Source organism: Ochlerotatus camptorhynchus, unplaced genomic scaffold (genome assembly GCF_037179485.1).
Source record: "Ochlerotatus camptorhynchus isolate MF236.1 unplaced genomic scaffold, CSIRO-AGI_Acam_v1.1 ptg000266l, whole genome shotgun sequence".
NCBI lineage: Eukaryota > Metazoa > Arthropoda > Insecta > Diptera > Culicidae > Ochlerotatus > Ochlerotatus camptorhynchus.
The window spans coordinates 5,232-22,328 of record NW_027040756.1 but is presented as its reverse complement, the minus strand read 5'-3'; the positions used below and the strand labels follow the sequence as shown (position 1 = coordinate 22,328).

Genomic DNA, 17,097 nt, shown 5'->3' with positions numbered 1-17,097 from the left:
CCCCTTCGTCGACGTAATCTGCGGTATCTCCCGCAATAGTAGATACGGCCAACATGAACCGATACGGTTCATGGCTTCACGCTTCAACGAAGTATCTGAGATCTTCAATTTCCATGTTCCTGCTGCTGTCCTACGTAATCGTCTCACCAACCGAATCTAACTCTGTGATGTGAAAGAAATTATATGCAGTAATGAAGTAACTGACGACCTTTTTCGGGCGGATAACGACTGAGATCAAAGTCGACGCTGGACCATCGCTGATACGTTTTAAACCTTATGACTTTATTTGTATTATGTGCTATTTGATTGGCTTCAATTGGCTTTTTTCCTGTCCAGCTTCATTAATACATCTTTTGTCAGATGAAGAAATAACATAAATTAGTAAATAGATCACAAGGTACAACTTTGCAGAGGACATGTTCAAGCTATACCTGTAATTTTACACAGTCAATCATAGAAGGCGCCCAGCAATCCAAAAGATTAAAAATACGTTACAATTACGTAAAAGTATGTTACGTAAAAGTTAAGTTATTGAATTAAACTACTTCCATTAATTATTATTATTTATTTAAAAATTAACTAAACATTTCCAATACTGTTCCCCTTTCAAGAACGTAACATTTCACTTTCACACACACCACTGTGTCGACAAACCACGCTACCCTGCTCCATGCAAAACGACGAACGCAAATTTTGCAAATTTTACAAACAATTACCGCAATGCAGAAAATTTAAACCTGTTCCCGTCTCTGTGCTCGTCAACAATGTAGGATTCCCGGTTTACTTGGTTCCGACACCCAGCCCTGCATAAGACGACTCCGTCCGCCGAGCTTTGGATTCACGTTGGTGGTTGCGAGTTTTTGCAATAACGAAAATGGGGTTAGAATCAGTATCTTGTCTCGGTGGTTCGTCGGTTTTTCGTTCTTTTTCGGGATGGTTTACGTGTTATTACGGTGCAGCAAAGCAGGCAAAACTGTTTCAAGCTGGTCTTGTTCGCTTCGTGCATCAAACATACATAACCTAGTTACGTTGAAATTGATGCAGTCGTTACCTCCAAATGCGAACTCAAATCAAGTTTCATCGTGACAAACTATCGCTCAACGATCAATCTATTACCGAAATTGATTCTCTCAATCACTCAAGCTTTTAAAGCGATTAAATCTTTCACGAACTCTTTCTTGTGATGCTGCTCGAAGATTGACAGTAGTTTTTGCCGAGACACTACCAGCATATTTTTCACGGATGTCCGATCCGGGAAAACAAAAAAGTGTATATCGGAATAGAACACGACGAAGACCTCGTGTCGAAAATTGTTTAACTAAGGTGAAAGCTGAACCTCTGCCGGTGGATCAATGTTTGATGTTCTTTTTCCCTCATGTTGCTTCTGCTACTGACACTGTCAGGAAAGTCGGCATCCTTGCGACGACGACGACGACGATGACGGCGAAGGTTGAACGGAAGAGATAAAAGTTTTAATAAAAAAAACTTAGGCGTGCAAGTTGAGATGTGCTACGAGTAGCATTCGATATCCTTGTCTCGTGATAACGTTTGACTGATTGGAAAAATCGATTCCTGAAGTGCTTGTATTCTAATACGGATGCTTCAATATTTTAATAGCGGTAAGCTCCATCAAGGATAATACGCCAATCTCGTATTATCATCGATTTTTCCAAGCTTTATGGCGGCGTATTATCCTCAATTTAAATCCCGGATTTCACATTAAGGGGAAGTTCACCGCTCCGAAAAAAATTATTACGTTTTGATTTTTCTAAAAATATTGAAAAAAGCCCTAATTTTTCAAAGAAAATACACATGCAAAAACATTATGGCATAAAGTTGGACTCAAAAAAACCACAAAACATCGACTTTTCGGTTTTTCTGAGAGTCCATTTTTTTTCATGATGAAAAATTTAACATGTTGTTTTTGACAAAAATCTAAGAAGAAACTGATTTTCTTGGATTTTTGATATTTTTACCCAATATTTTTAGAAAAATAAAAACGTGCAGAAAATATTTTTTATTTTCAGGCTGGTAAACTTCCCCTTTAGGTGAAAGCTAATGCTTTTCCGTTGATACTGACTTCACAACCGTTCGAGCCAAACCTAAATTTAAAATGCACCAATACCAACAAGCATTGCAAATCAGCAAAATGTTAAGTATTGAAATTTTGACCATATTCGTAAATACAATTATTATATAATTATTGTATAATTATAATAATTCTACTACTGAAATGACAACTTTCATTTCAATATTCCAAGTTCAGGGAAAGCCTGCTGAAAGACAAGGAAGTCCTACTGAAGTTCAGGAACGTCTTGTCGTAGTTCAGGGAAAGCTTGCCGAAATTCAGGTTAGTCCTGATGAAGTTCAGGGAAGTCCCACTGAAAATTCTGCTGAATTTCAGGGAAGGCCTGCCAAATTTCAGGGAAGTTCTGCCGAAGGTCAGGGAAATATTGCTGCAGTTCAGGGAAGTCCTGCTGAAGTTCAGGGAAGTCCTGCGGAAGTTCACAGAAGTTCTGCAGAAGCTCAGGGAAGTTCTGCCGAAGTTCAGGGAAGTCCTGCCAGTGTTCAGGGAAGGCCTGACGAAGTTCAGGGAAGTCCTGCCGAATTGCATGGAAGTCCTGCCAAAGTTCAGGGAAGTCCTGCTGAAGTTTAGGAAAGTCCTTCCGAAGCTCAGGGAAGGTCTGGAGAAGTCCAGACTCATTCAGACTCCACTGAAATAAATTTCGTCGTGGCGATATTTCGCTTTCAATTTCGCTCTCACTTTGTCCATCTTTCCACATACATCTTGAATATTGTTGACAGAATTGGTGAGATTGCCGATTTGCAGATCAAAATTCAACCGTTGTAATAATATCATCGTTATAGGAATCGTCCGGAAAAGGGCCGAATGGCCTAGAAAATTGCATCCCATATCGATGGTGAGGATGTAGATAAGGAGGATGATAATGAGATCGAAGACCCGATGGAGATCCAACTCGATGACCCGTTATTCGAAGACATTCACTCCGAAAGTGATGCCAGCAATAAGTTGTCTAAACCACCTGAGCCCATAACTGAGCCGGAAGGAAACCAATCTCGAGCTTTGTTCAACTGTCGACTGCTGGTGTTTCTCCGCGAGTATGAAAGCCAGACTTCCGGCGCTCATATTGCGCACTGGAATGTAGATGGAAAGTCGCACAGTGAATTTAAGAAGAAATTATGGCTACTTTGCAAGCCTCATCTACTTTGAGAATTTTTTTTAACCAGCAAGACGATGGAAGCACGGTGCCAGCGGGTATGGATGAGGATTCTCCGGAAGAACAAGATTTGGTGAGGTTTGCTATCTTTTACGAGAAGCAACATCGTAAGTACACTTCGCTGGACAAACTAACCACCACGTTGCTTCAAAACTGGAAAGGAAAAGATATCCACCTTCTTCCAGTTACATGTTTATTCACTGTCCGTAAGTTCCCGTAAGATTTTCAATTCAGTGAAGCAGCTTTTGATTGTCCCATCTGTGCGCGATAAGTCAGGAGCAGCCTCGACAGAATTGATCGTCGATTTATTCAAAGAGCTGCGTCCACGACATGGTCATCTTTGGGATGGACACAAAATGGCATGGTTAATGTGGGCTCCAGCCATACTTGCTTTACCAGCTCATACGCATGAGAATATGATTGATTCAGTTCCTCCAAAGGATCTACAACATCTTTTCATAACACAGGCGGTCCCAAGATTGAAAGTGTGAAGCGTGGGTTGGCTGTAGCTTACAATGTAAGTGTATCGTTTGTGAAAAAAAATCACGGCTCTCAAGGAAGCGTTTTCCGAACTTGATGTGGTGGCTAAGAATATGCAGTTGTAATTTAAATTCATGAAGCATAAACTCGAAGCATTGGATCAGCGTGAACGCATGGGTGATCCATTCATAAGTGCGATGGAAACAGCAATGGAAGGTTTGAAAGGAGAGTTCAGTCAACATATTGCTGGGCAGGTAGTTGACATGGAGGATGTAGATTACGAGTAAGTCAACGTGCTAATGAGATAACTGATTTTGAACGAATAAAGAAATGATGTATTTTTTATTGTTATTCATATACGAAATATCAAGCAAATGAGTGTTAAGAAGAATTTATCTGCATCGATTAATTTTTTAATTGGTCTTTTTCAAGGAGAATACTCTTGAAATCAGACACATCCGCGACCGAAGAATCAAATTTTGCTCCATTAAGGTAACCACACTTCCTGAACAAGTTAAACAGGTTGTAATTTCTAAATGTAGTCATAACTTCGGCTACTAGTGGTTTTATGCCTTTCTTTCCACCTTCCTGATAGATACACGCTTAGAAATACCTAATCTTACACGTGACGGAATCCATCTTTGACATAAAGGATGAGGCGTAAACAAACATTTCATGTAAAATTGAGTGCTCCGAGACTGAAAAGTTCGAAAGTACGTTTGATTGAGCTGAATTTCACGTCTATTATGACTCAATTTTATGTCAAAATTGACGCTCATATATGTCAGTCTCAGAGAACCTAAATTTACATCAATTTTTCTAGGTGTGTAGCTTGAGATTGTCTCTTGTCCCGAAAACGACTTCAGCATGGTTGATGAAGGGGCAATGCACAGGTAGAAAGATAGGGAATATTCCAATTGATCGAAGATATTCTATGATTTTTGTACTACATTCAATTTCTGTTCCATTCCTAATCCATATCGAATGTCTTCCTGGATAGCATTGAACATGGCCCGTTTCTAGAGCAAATCGTCGACAACATCCAAAAAAGTTTAGTCGATTGAATGTTCCGTTGGTAGAAAAGTCTTCAAGCATTCCGTTTTGTCCAATGAAACAGAGCAATGATTCCCTACACAGTACGAATGAAACGTGTAAATTTCTGTCTGATTGGATCTATCAAAAATACCGCATGATAAATAGTTTATTTTTACATGAGATTTTAAAATTACATGATGATACTTGTCACTTTTAAATTTACATGTCTTTTCGGTAAAATTAAATCTCTATGTAATTTTGCTCTTATTATGAAGTGTAAAGGTAAGAAATAAAATTATTTTGATTAATTTATTCACTAACTTTGTAACCAATAAGATTCACAATAACACTTCTTAGGCAAGCTCTCGTTGAACTAATTCTTGCAAATAACGGTGCCCTGTTAGGCACGGATGGAGATGACACCCAAATTAGTGGAATCGATCAGACCTGACAAATAATCCTCGTTGACTTCTACATCACGGTCGAGATTTTGAGGAGCAGATCTGGGTTTGGAGACTTGAACAATATCACGTTCCAAACGCAGGAACAACAAACGCATGGAGATGGATCTCCCGAAGAGCAGTTGATTCTGGACTCGTTTCTGGAGGGTTGCGATGAGGCTTCGTCATTTTCCCGTCGTTCGGAACACTCACGAGTTAGCTGATAACAGCATATTTCTATCGACTTGCTTTATTTCCTTGCTGAGGCTCCGCCGCCATGAGCCCCTGAGTCTACCTCTGCTGCGATGTCCTGCCGGATTCCAATCCAGCGCTTGCTTGCAGATTTCGTTTCCGCCCCGTCGCCCTACTTTCGCTCTCGAATTTGCTGTTGCTATCGGCTTCTGATGACATCGACGAAGGAGCTCGGCATTCGAAATCCAGCTGTGAGGCCACCACGCACGATTTATATACCGCAGGCATCGATTGATAAAGACCTGCAGCCTCTGGATGTTCTCCGCTGATACACACCACGTCTCGCTGGCGTATAACAACACAGATTTCACATTCGAGTTGAAAATTCGGATTTTGGTATGTTGACTTATCTGGTTTGATCTCCATATGTTTCGTAAACTCGCAAAGGCAGCCCTAGTATTTTTGATTCGTGCACCTACACAGCAAAAAAATAATTTTGATATCACGTCAAAGTGGATGCACTACAATCATGTCGAAAATATGGTGTAATATTACTTGCTAAAAAGGACAAAATTATCATTAATACAATGCATGAACTGACATTACGCTGCTTTTACTGCATTTGTTTATTTATGTGGTCATAAAAATTACATGAAATTTTCGACATGATTGTAGTGCATCCACTTTGATGTGAAATCAAAATTATTTTTTTGCTGTGTATGTCGCTCTTGGTCCCGCCGTTCGACGCTATTGGGCTGCCAAGATATTGGAAACTTTTGACCTTCTTCACTGCTTGGAAAGGACCTTCCATTGCGCGTGTTGACATCCAACGATTAGGTCTTGTTGACGTTGACGGTGAGACCCTCCGCAGAGGAGCGTTCGGCTAGGTCATTGAGCTTACTCTGCATATCAGAGCGCCGTTGTGCTAGTAGAGCAACATCATCCTTACCTCTCATGCTTGTCTCACACTAGCGACTACCCGGATAGGGTCAGACAAGGCTCCGTTATACAGAACTCTGCACGTGAAAGCCTTATACTTTGATGAGGTAGACGATTTTATCCGGGACTCCCTTGCGTCTCAGGGCGCCCCACAGATTCTCGAGTCGGTCGAAAGTTTTTTCGTAGTCAATGAATACCAAATAAAGGGACTCTTGGAAGTCATTGACCTGCTCCAGGATGATGCGGAGCGTGACAATACGGCCACACAAGATCTTCCGGCACGGGATCCTGCCTGCTGTCGCCGTAGAGTCACGTCCATCTTCTCCTGTACCCGATTCAGGATAAGTTTGAACAGAACTATGAGAAAAATACACAGTAACATTATGCCTCGCCCCGTAACGTGGGTAGATCACCTTTTCGTGGTACGTTACGGCATGTAAGATCTACCACCGATTCCTAGTCCTGACTACTTCAAAGTAGGCGGGCAGGATTTTTCAGTAATCCAAGGAACACATCTTAGTCCTTGTTACTTTTTATGCCTTGTTGATAGTGACAAGACTCGGCTTTGTCCACCGAGGATGATCTTGAAACAAGGAAAAAATGAGTTAGTTAGTCTTCATTTATGTGATTCCTAATCTTCTATTCGTTGTTCGCTAGGTTTGAAGTGGTTAATACTAGGGTTATGATGCATGGTCATTATCGGTGTCATTGCTTGTTGCTAAGAAATCCAATTTTGACTGACAAAGGGGCGCGCCTTTGGAGGGTGTTTCAACACTCCGAAGGGTATAAATAGCGGACTTTTTCAATTAGAGTCGGATCCTTGCGATAAATTCTAGAATGACAACTGTAAAAAAATCGAATACTTCATCATTTCTCAATAGTGATGGAGTAATACGACATGCACTAAACTAAGGACACGGGATATACTACAATAGATCAAATTACTGGTCGCAGTGCTGTAAGGTCCCGAACAGAGGAAAAAAACATGATGCCTCGCCAATGGTCGCACTCAGTCAGATCCCCTTCTTTTGGACCTTCACTAAGATGCCCTGCATCCAGTCGACCGGAAAAGTCGCGGTGTCCCAGATATTACAAAATAGTTGATGCAACATTCGAGCGGATAGAATGGAGTCAGCTTTGAGCATCTCTGCTGATATGCGATCGACCCCTGGAGCCTTGTTGAATTTCATGTTTCGGATAGCTGCTTCTATCTCCTGCAGTGATGGAGCCTCGTAATTGACGCGAGTGATGCGCCGCACCCTAAGCGGATTATGCCGAGATGTTGATGGCTGGTTGGCCGTCGAAACTTGAAGAAGTTGTTCGAAGTGCTCAAATTAGCGTTTCAGCTAGTCAGTGGGTCGGTAAGCAACTGGCCAGTCGTGTCCTTCCCTGGCATCCTCAGGTTCATCGCTGCTCCACTCAGGCGTCGTAAGATATCGTATAGGAGGCGTATATTTCCAGTGTTTGCTGCTTTCCCCCCTTCGTCGGCCAGGGAGTTCACCCACACTCGCTTGTCTCGTCTGCAAGAGTGCTTGACTTCCTTTTCTAGAGCGATTTTTCTCATTTAGTTTATTGAATTATTTGTTTTTTTTTTTTAGTTAGGTAGGTTCTGATTCTACAAATTGTAGTTTCATTTTTATACCTATGATCTTTACTTTGTTACCTAAGGGGGCTAGGTTTTGATAAGTTCTTTAGTGGGAATGACACTGATGAAGACGTCAAGTCGAAATACGTATATGTGATGGAAATTACTTCATACACAGAATCTTCATCGTATATGCTTCTCCGACTTCGGAATCCCAGAGCATTATCGTTCCATGATTGTTCCGTCAATTTTCGCTGCAAAGTTTGACCAAGTTGATTCCGCAAGAATCATAGCGCCTCTCGAATGCTTCAAGCTCCTTGTTGCTGAGCTGGCGGCAATACATTATACGCTTGAAACTATAGCCTCACTTGCACCAGATCACTACTTTATTTTTACGGATAGTCTGAGTTCTGTCGATTCCGGGCAATGAGAGGGCGGACTCGCTTGCAAAGGTGGGCGCTATGGAAGGCGATATTTACGATCAGTCGCTCGTCAGCTGGTAGAATAAATGGAGTGAAGGGTGTTTGGGACTATGGCTATATTCGATCATCCCTAAGGTTTCGAAGATTCCTTGGGTTGGAGGTGGGTCGAGACTTCATTCGTGTGATGCTTCGCCTCATTTCCAATCACTGTTTCAGGGGAAACATGTCAGAAGGGTCTAACTCGAAACGTAAACAATGACTTGAATCGTCGGTTTCTTACGAATGACTACACACCCACTCAAACTAACTAAATCATATGACAGTGATATGTTTTCTCTATGAGCTAGTGTAGCCAGATTCCATGGGTGTGTGGTCATTCAAGAGAAATCGACGTTCAAAGTCATTGTTACGTTTCGAGTTATACCCTTCTGACATGTTTCCCCTGATTTGTTAAACTCTCACTTGTTCCATGTTGGCCTGGAGGACACCAATCTCTGTGAATGTGGACAAGGTTACCAGGACGCAGATCATATTATTTGGTCATGTGCTGAGCATCGTGGAGTCAGATCGAAGTAGGCCGCGCTGCGAAAATGACGTGTTTTTGTTTTACTGCGTCGTTTTCGTTCTAGTGAAAATGTTACAAATTTAAAATTTAATTTTTAAAGGTGTTTATTTGAAAGTACAGAAATGATGTGCATTAAGTGAAAATTTACAAATTCTTATCCATTGCATGTGGTGCCGACTGTTCTAACCTACGCATAGCTACGCTCAGCTAAGTTTATTTACCTTTTCGTTCCTCTGTCCTCGATAGGAAACATCCATCTAATTCAAGACGATCATTTCAAAACTTACTGAATACGCGTCAATCGAGTATTGCACTACTGCTTGATTGTAAAGTTCAGTACATTATCCTTCATTCCTTTATTTAACGTCGGTCTCTGTTCCGCAATCTAGTGCCAATCACCGACGGACATCGATTGCAGGAGACTGGCAACCCCATATCAATCCTATACGTTTGACAGTAGGCAAGATCACGGGCCTTATTTAAATACGGCCCGCCTGACGTATACATGAAGGAAAGGGACGCAACATCGTGTTGTGAGCAGAAAGACAAGAGCAGATGAAAGCATCAAAAACATGGCCGCCAGCCAGGCCCCTGATCTATTGCCATCCATTGACGGCAATCGAATGTGCAAGGAAGGCAGCTTCAAAACCTGCGTAGGATATCGCACCCATTCAACACACATGGCCCGGGACCAGCGGCTCTACTTCCCTTGCGAAGGATCGATAATGTATTGACGTTTCTTAATTCCAAAATCTGAAGACTGTTTTGGATAATATGTTTAGGTAATGGGCAGCAACAACGGACAGATAAACTTCTTACAGCTTCTATTTATTAAATGCTTGATATAACGATTGCCAGAAACGCCGGCTGGGCGTATCCTATGGCTTACCCTCCCTACTAACAAAAATCCACCCTTCCCGTGACACTTATGAGAGGTCGTATAGTTCTCTGCATCTCTTTTAAGTAAGTGTCGGAATAACATTCCTCCTCTTTCCCCACCAGATGCAAGGACGTGGCCAGGATAGCTCTGGTCTGTTGGAGGGAGGTGGGTTACATCAGTTTGGAGCTCGTACCACCTACGACATTGTGCAATCTCGAGCTGTCGAGCGGGCTCGAGGAAGACAACCTAATGTTCCAGTTCGGGATGTTTTAGCTGGACGCGATCTAGAGTTTATAAAAACTCATATACAGTGTATCTCAAAATTGAGCGGACAGCTGTCCGTACATTTCAGAAAAACAGCTGGACGAGCACAACTTTAAAAGATAGATTTCTTAATTGTTGGCTGCTGGCTCAACAACCATTTATTGGTTATCGGTATAGTAACGGAAATACAATCAGCCAAACGTATTTTAATTTTGCTAATCTGAGGTCATAATATAGATCTTTAAAATGCCGCTTATTTTACTAAAATCCGCCTACTATGAACAAAGTTGAAAATCGACCGTTTTACTGAAATTGCTCAAACTTCATACATATAGGGTGTCCCACATCAAATTGCATCGCGGAAAAAACGCTGTAGGAAATTATCTAGTTGACAGATCCTTTTCAAACTTTCAGACAATAAAATATTACCCAACAGTAAGCTTTTGGAATATTTATTTCATTCAACTTCAATACCATAACCGTGCGCTCGCACCTTACGCTTAACTCCACTCTGTAGGTTCTGTACAACATCTGACTGCAATTTTTTCTGTACGGAAATCTTAGAGAAGGGAGTTCATACGACCGGTTGGGTTGAAACATGAGACTAAACTAACTCTATTGATGCAGTACTGACATTTATAGCATACTAGGATTATTATAATTTCACCGAGTTGCTTCGATCTCCTTCACTCCTCCTCAAGCTCGGTGAGTTGCTTCGATTACTCCTCCTCAAGCTCGGCGGGCTGTAGACCAATTTTCAGGCGCATCTTCTCCATCTTGACGCGAGCCAATGGTTTTTTTAGACCATCGGCAACCATTTGTTTACTGGGGCAATAGCGAACGTCCATCACACTATTGTTGACCAACTCCTTCACAAAATTATAGCGAGTGTCGATGTGCTTTGTTCGGTTGCTACCGCCGGCAGATTTCAGCATCGCAATACAGCTTTGGTTGTCTTCGTGTACAACTACAGGAGCCAGAATTGGTTCTCCGACGTCCTTCAGTAGCTTCATCAGCCACATCAGCTCGCGGCTGGCTTCGGAAAGCGCCACGTACTCCGCTTCGGTAGACGAAAGAGTTACGCATGGTGTTTTTCGGGCTGCCCAACTGATTGGTCCTCCAAGACAGAAGACGAAACCGGTGTTTGATTTCCGTTCTGTCATGTCACCAGCCCAGTCTGCATCGACGTATGCTTCCAGCGGTCCGGATGAACCTACACGTAGGCTCCAATCCACTGTTGACTGGTGATACCGGAGGGTCCTTTTTGCTTCGGTCCAGTCTGCTTCCGTTGGTCGACTCACCTTGCGGCCCAGAATTGAGGCGCTTATGGTGATGTCCGGTCTCGTGTTGACCGCGATGTATAGAAGAGCACCCACCAGGCTCAGGAACTCGTCGTTTCTGGGCATGGGCTCCTCCTCCTCTTGCTGTACATTCGGGTACCCGGGATCCATCGGTATCGGCGAGCGCTTCACTTTTAATTGTCCGATAGTGACAATCAGCATGTCGTCCACATATAGTAATATGAACGTCTTCTTCTTCTTCCAGGTTTTTACGAACAGGCATGGGTCTGCTTCAGATGGCACGTAGCCCAGCTGCTTCCAGACTTCGGTGATTTTTTCATTCCACACCCTTCCAGCCTGCTTCAGACCGTAGAGACTTTTTCGTAGATGCAGTACGTTGTCCTTGACCCCGTTATGGAATCCTACCGGCTGCTTCATGAAAATGGTCTCTTCCAGCTCTCCATGTAGGTACGCCGTCTTCACGTCGACGTGCTTCACCAGCATTCCTCGTCTGGCGGCGACACTCAGCAGGGTCCAAAAAGTGGTTTGCTTGGCGACTGGCGCAAAGACCTCATGGTAGTCGGTTCCGTATTTTTGATTGAATCCTTGCGCTACCAACCTGGCCTTAAAGCGGATCAGGTTTCCGCCCTCGTCCATCTTCTTCGTGAATACCGATTTGCTGCCAATAGCCTTCTTGTTTAGCGGCAAACGGACGACATCCCATGTGGAATTCTCTTCATGCGCCTTCATCTCTTCCTCCATGGCTGCCTCCCACATGTTGCGCTCTGGGCTAGCCATTGCTTCTTCGAATGTGCGTGGCTCGTCGATATATTGCGCTGCTAGTCGCACGGTGTCTAGGTACCGTTCTGGCAGGATGCTCTTTGTGGTACGCTCCGATCGTTGGACTACTGGTACATCAACTTCGCCGACGACGTCATGCTCCTCCTGATAGTCGAATGTCTCAAGCTCCTCCTGCGCTTCTGTTTCCACAAACGTCTACTCATTGGCATCGTCGTAGCTGGTCTCAAACCCGAGTAGATCGGACTCATCCGATTCGTCCTCGCTCTCGTCCACTTTTGCTGGAATAACGGGGACCTCAGCTTTCGAATGCTCTAGGAGTCTAAATGGATAATCAACGATTCTTCCCTTCTGAGGTTCGGCACTCCGAACCTCGTTCAATGGCAGGAACCTGCAGTCCCGACTGACGGTCAGCTTGTCGTTGTTCGGGTTCAAGAATCGGTACGCCTTGTGTTGGGAGGAATAACCAACGAGCAGCAACTTCCGAGATTTCGCTTCTAATTTGTTTCTCTTCTCTCCAGGGATCCACTCGTACGCTGGTGAACCGAGCATCTGGAGGTGGCTCATATCCGGCTTCGTGCCATACCACAGCTCGTACGGCGTTTTCTTCAACGGCTTCGTCGGCAAACGGTTTTGTAGATAGTTCGCAGTGTTAACCGCTTCCGCCCAGTATTTCAACGGCATTCGGAGTCCAGTAGCATGCAGTGCGCCATTTCCACCAGTGAGCGGTTCTTCCGCTCCGCAACCCCGTTCTGCTGCTTAGTGTAGGCGGTGGTAAATTGCTGACGTATCCCCTGCGTTCGGCAGAACGCATCCAACACGTTACTCTGAAATTCATCTCCCTGGTCGGAACGGATGATCTTCGGGGGTTTTCCAAATTCCGTCTGGGCGAACTTGACGTACACTTGAATACGCTGGGAAATCTCGGACTTCTGCTTCAGGAAATATACGACGGTAAGCCGGGTGAAGTCGTCAATAAGGTCCAATGGTTGCTTGGACTTTGGCTTCGACTTCTTGGGGAACGGAAGACGTGTCAACTTGCCCTCAAGACAGCATTCACAGACGACTCGGCAGCCGCACTCTTCCATCTCGATTCCAGTTGCCATACCCTTGGTCACCAGCTCACGGACCGCTTCATGGTCACGATGCCCCAACACACGGTGCCAAGTGTGCTGACAGTTTGACGTATGGTGCTTCACGGCCAGTGCTTACTGGGGTTCCTTCAGGGAGTACAGTCCCCCAGAAATCGTTGCTGCCGCAATCACCTTCTTGTCCTTCAAGATTCGACATCCGTTGACGTCGAAAATGACCGTAGCTCCGTTTGCCGTCAGCTTCTTCACGGAAAACAAACTCGATTCGAAATACGGTACCAGCAGCACCTCCTTGAGGGTTACTATTGATGGCTCACCCTCCGGAGACAGCATAGTTACCTGGCATGAACCGATGCCTTCCGCCTTCGTCGCAGTACCATCGGCCAAAATCACGTCCTGCTTATGACTCTCATGCAGCTCAATTGTCGATTTGGTTCTAACTAGTTTTCAATCCGACAAGTAGGCTTACTCAGATCGGGCTTTTCCGCTGCCGCTGCCGTTCCGCTTCCGCTGTCATTGCGCTTGAGCCTTTACTATTGATGGCTCACCCTCCGGAGACAGCATAGTTACCTGGCATGAACCGATGCCTTCGCTGGAATCAGCGATCCATGAATTTGATACTGTTGCAGTTCCTCTCGTCGCGATCGAATACTCCTTCTTCGGGGTTTCTTCGCGAGCTGCTCGCACCCGTGGTTGGTTTCGCTTATCACGCTGGCCATCTGATGATTTCCGTTCGCTTGTCCGCTTCTCGGCAAGAGATGGACAATCTTTCTGCTGTGCCCCGGTTGTTGGCAAAAATGACACAAAAGTTGCTTCCGCTTCACGTGGGTCTTGAGCACCGAGTCCAGTCCGCCGCTCGAGCAACGTTTTGCCACTTCGTCGACCCCCTTGGATTTGACCAGATCCAGCGTTAACTCGTCGTCGGACTTGCTTTCCAACGCCCTGGTCAGAGTCGAGAACGATTTCGGAAGACTCCGGAGCACCATAGCTACCTGTAGACTCTTGCTCAGTTCCACTCCAGTCAGCGTCAGCCTCTCGAACAGACCCTCCATTTTAAAAATCTGCTGCTCGATGTCTTCTCCGTCGGAATAGCGCTTCTCGCAGATTCGTTTGAGAATCGACACTTTGAACGTCAGTGTTGCCTTCTCGTAATGTCCCCGCAGTTTTTCCCAGGTCATTTTCGCCGTTTTGCAGTCCTTCATTAGGTTCAGCTGGTTATCCTCTAGCAGGAGGCCGATCGTCGCCCGCGCCTTCTGATCACCGCTGTTCCACGCTGCCTTGGTAGCTTCAGTGGCCGTGCCCAAGTAACATTGCAGGTTTTATCGCGGTTTTATAGCATTCTACAAGTCTAAATCAAGGTCTACAGAACCCTCATAAAACCAAAATTGTTACTTGGGTGGTGTCCACCGGTCCGTCACCGGTAAAGTACTGCCACAGGTCTTCTCTAATTAGCAGGAACTCAACCTGGGTTTTCCAGACGCTGTAGTTCGCTCCGTTGAGTTTCATTATTCCCAATCTCTCCATCGTGAATAAATTTTCAGTTGTTTTTTTTCCGGTCCTCTCTAACAATGGCCCATAACCTCTTTGAGAAGGGAGATAATACGACCGGTTGGGTTGAAACATGAGACTAAACTAACTCTATTGATGCTGTTGGAGACAGCCAGTTGCATACCGGTCTTGAAGCGAGCCAAATTGCAGTAGGACAGCTGACTGGGCGTAACGCTACGCTTGACAGGAAAATTGACAGGACAATTGACATCATGGATCACAGAACAGGTGACAGGACAGATAAGGAGAGTTATAAGAGAACAGATAACAAATAGAACAAAAGGAAGACAGATTAAAAACTATTAAGTACTTATTTTCTTTCGCATTTTAAAAGTGTTTGCTAGTGGTATAATATATAGTGAATTCTTTTTTTTTCGTAAGTTTACATGAATTAAAATAAATTAAAATTTATATACAGATAGCACAACACATTAAAAACAGTTTGTTGACACAGTGAACTTCAACACGTGAAGTGGATTAAAATTTGTAAGTTTATATATTAAGTTTTCTAAAATTGATCTAATCATTAAATAAAACTTACAGCTAAAAGCATTCTCACTCAAAACTTGAGTTTGCTAACGGAAGATCCGAAAATTCACCGAAGTTTACATTGCCGTCAGCAACAAACTTTTAGAAATTTTACCGACCATTTGGAGGTTAGCCGGGTCCAGTATCAGCCTGTCGGGAGCGATACGATTCGCCATTGCAAGATGTCCACTCTTAGACCAGGGTCAAAACGTTTGAGTGTCGTTAAGAGGGTCTCAGAAGAGGAGGCGACCACCGAATCTCACTGCCCCGACTGCAATCGACCTGATAATGCGGACCGATACATGGTGCAATGTGACGTATGCCAGAGGTGGTACCATTTCTCCTGCGCCAAGGTGGACGACAGCATCAAAGATCGAAGCTTTAGTTGTATCCATTGTGAAGAAGATGGTGCACAAGCGCTCTCGCCATGTCCATCACGAACAGGAAGTTCATCATCGATTCGCTTGGCGAATATTCAGCTGCAAATGCAGCAAATCGAAGAGGAGCAAAGGGCCCAGGAAAAGTTGATGAAGGAAGTACAGGAGTACGCCAAAGCATTGCTTGAGAAGGCGGTACAGCAGGAAATTGAGAGCAGAACCAAAGCCATGCAGGAGAAGATGGAGCGGGAGTTAGATTTCATCAGAATGAAGTATAATCTTCTGCAGAACGAGCTGAATGAAGGTGAGAATGGTAGCGTGAAAAGTTATCGAAGCCAACGAAGTGCATCTAGCACAGTCCATAAGTGGTTGGAAGCCCAGCGCGAGGCGCTCTTGACAAGTTCCGGGAACAAAAATGCCCCAACTTCCTCAAGGTCTCGAACCGGAGCCATCCCAAAAGGGACTACTGCAACGAAGCCAGTGGACGACAACGTTCAACCAATCATCAAACAAGCCAACACTCAAGCCTAGCAAGCTCAATCTAGTTTGGATTATCCCCTCAATGTGATATCTCCGCCCACTTCACAACAGCTGGCAAATGCAAGAGCCAACCAGGGAATTACATCGGAAGTAGGAACACGTACCAATGAGCTCGAATAGAAGGTTCGAGATCTGCAGCATCAACTAGACAGTCTTCGCCTACAGTCAGCGCTGCAGCCACCGACAGAAGTTTATCATTGTCCGACTAGTCATCAACAGTTCCGGCGGCCCCCAGCGATTGGAAACAGTGCTGCTCTACCGAACAGGTTGGGAAGTATTCCGGCGTGCGAAGGTATGTTCAAACGACCCATAGTTTCATTCCCTTCGTCTCAAATGCCTCCCGTGGATTTCGGAAATATACGCGCCCATCCCGCTCCCAATCGAGCTCCCAATGCAATACCCGTTGCGTCTGGTCCAGTCTCTTGTCCGCCTGTGTCATGCATCCCAAGTTATTCGCATCCGATTGTAACTCCTTGTGTCTCGCAAGCGTCTGGGTTGATTCCGAATGTCCCGAATTGTGGACCCACCGCTCAACAACTCGCTGCTCGCCACGTAGTCCCAAAGGAGCTCCCAATCTTCGATGGCAACCCAGCTGACTTGCCTTTATTCTACAACTCTAATGAAATGTGCGGATACTCTGATGCCGAGAATTTGATGCGGTTGCAGCGTTGCTTAAAGGGTAATGCGCTACATGCTGTTAGCTGTCAGCTTCTTCACCCTTCATCCGTACCGCAGATCATTTCAACATTGCAGATGCTGTATGGTCGGCCTGAGCTGGTGGTGAATAGTCTGGTTAACAAGGTTCGTTCTACACCTCCCCCAAAAGCGGATCGTTTAGAAAGTGTAATTACCTTTGGTTTCGCGGTTCAAAATTTATGCGGCCACTTACGTGCA

The 17,097-nt window shown here is 44.5% G+C and overlaps 1 protein-coding gene across 1 annotated transcript; it reads right to left on the bottom strand.

Annotated features, from left to right (window-relative positions):
- Positions 1-12,317: 12,317 nt before the first annotated feature.
- On the bottom strand, positions 12,318-12,686 carry LOC135705409 (uncharacterized). The gene has a single exon (XM_065227140.1). The coding sequence runs from the start codon at positions 12,684-12,686 to the stop codon at positions 12,318-12,320; it is 369 nt and encodes a 122-aa protein (XP_065083212.1).
- Between the last annotated feature and the right edge of the window lie 4,411 nt (positions 12,687-17,097).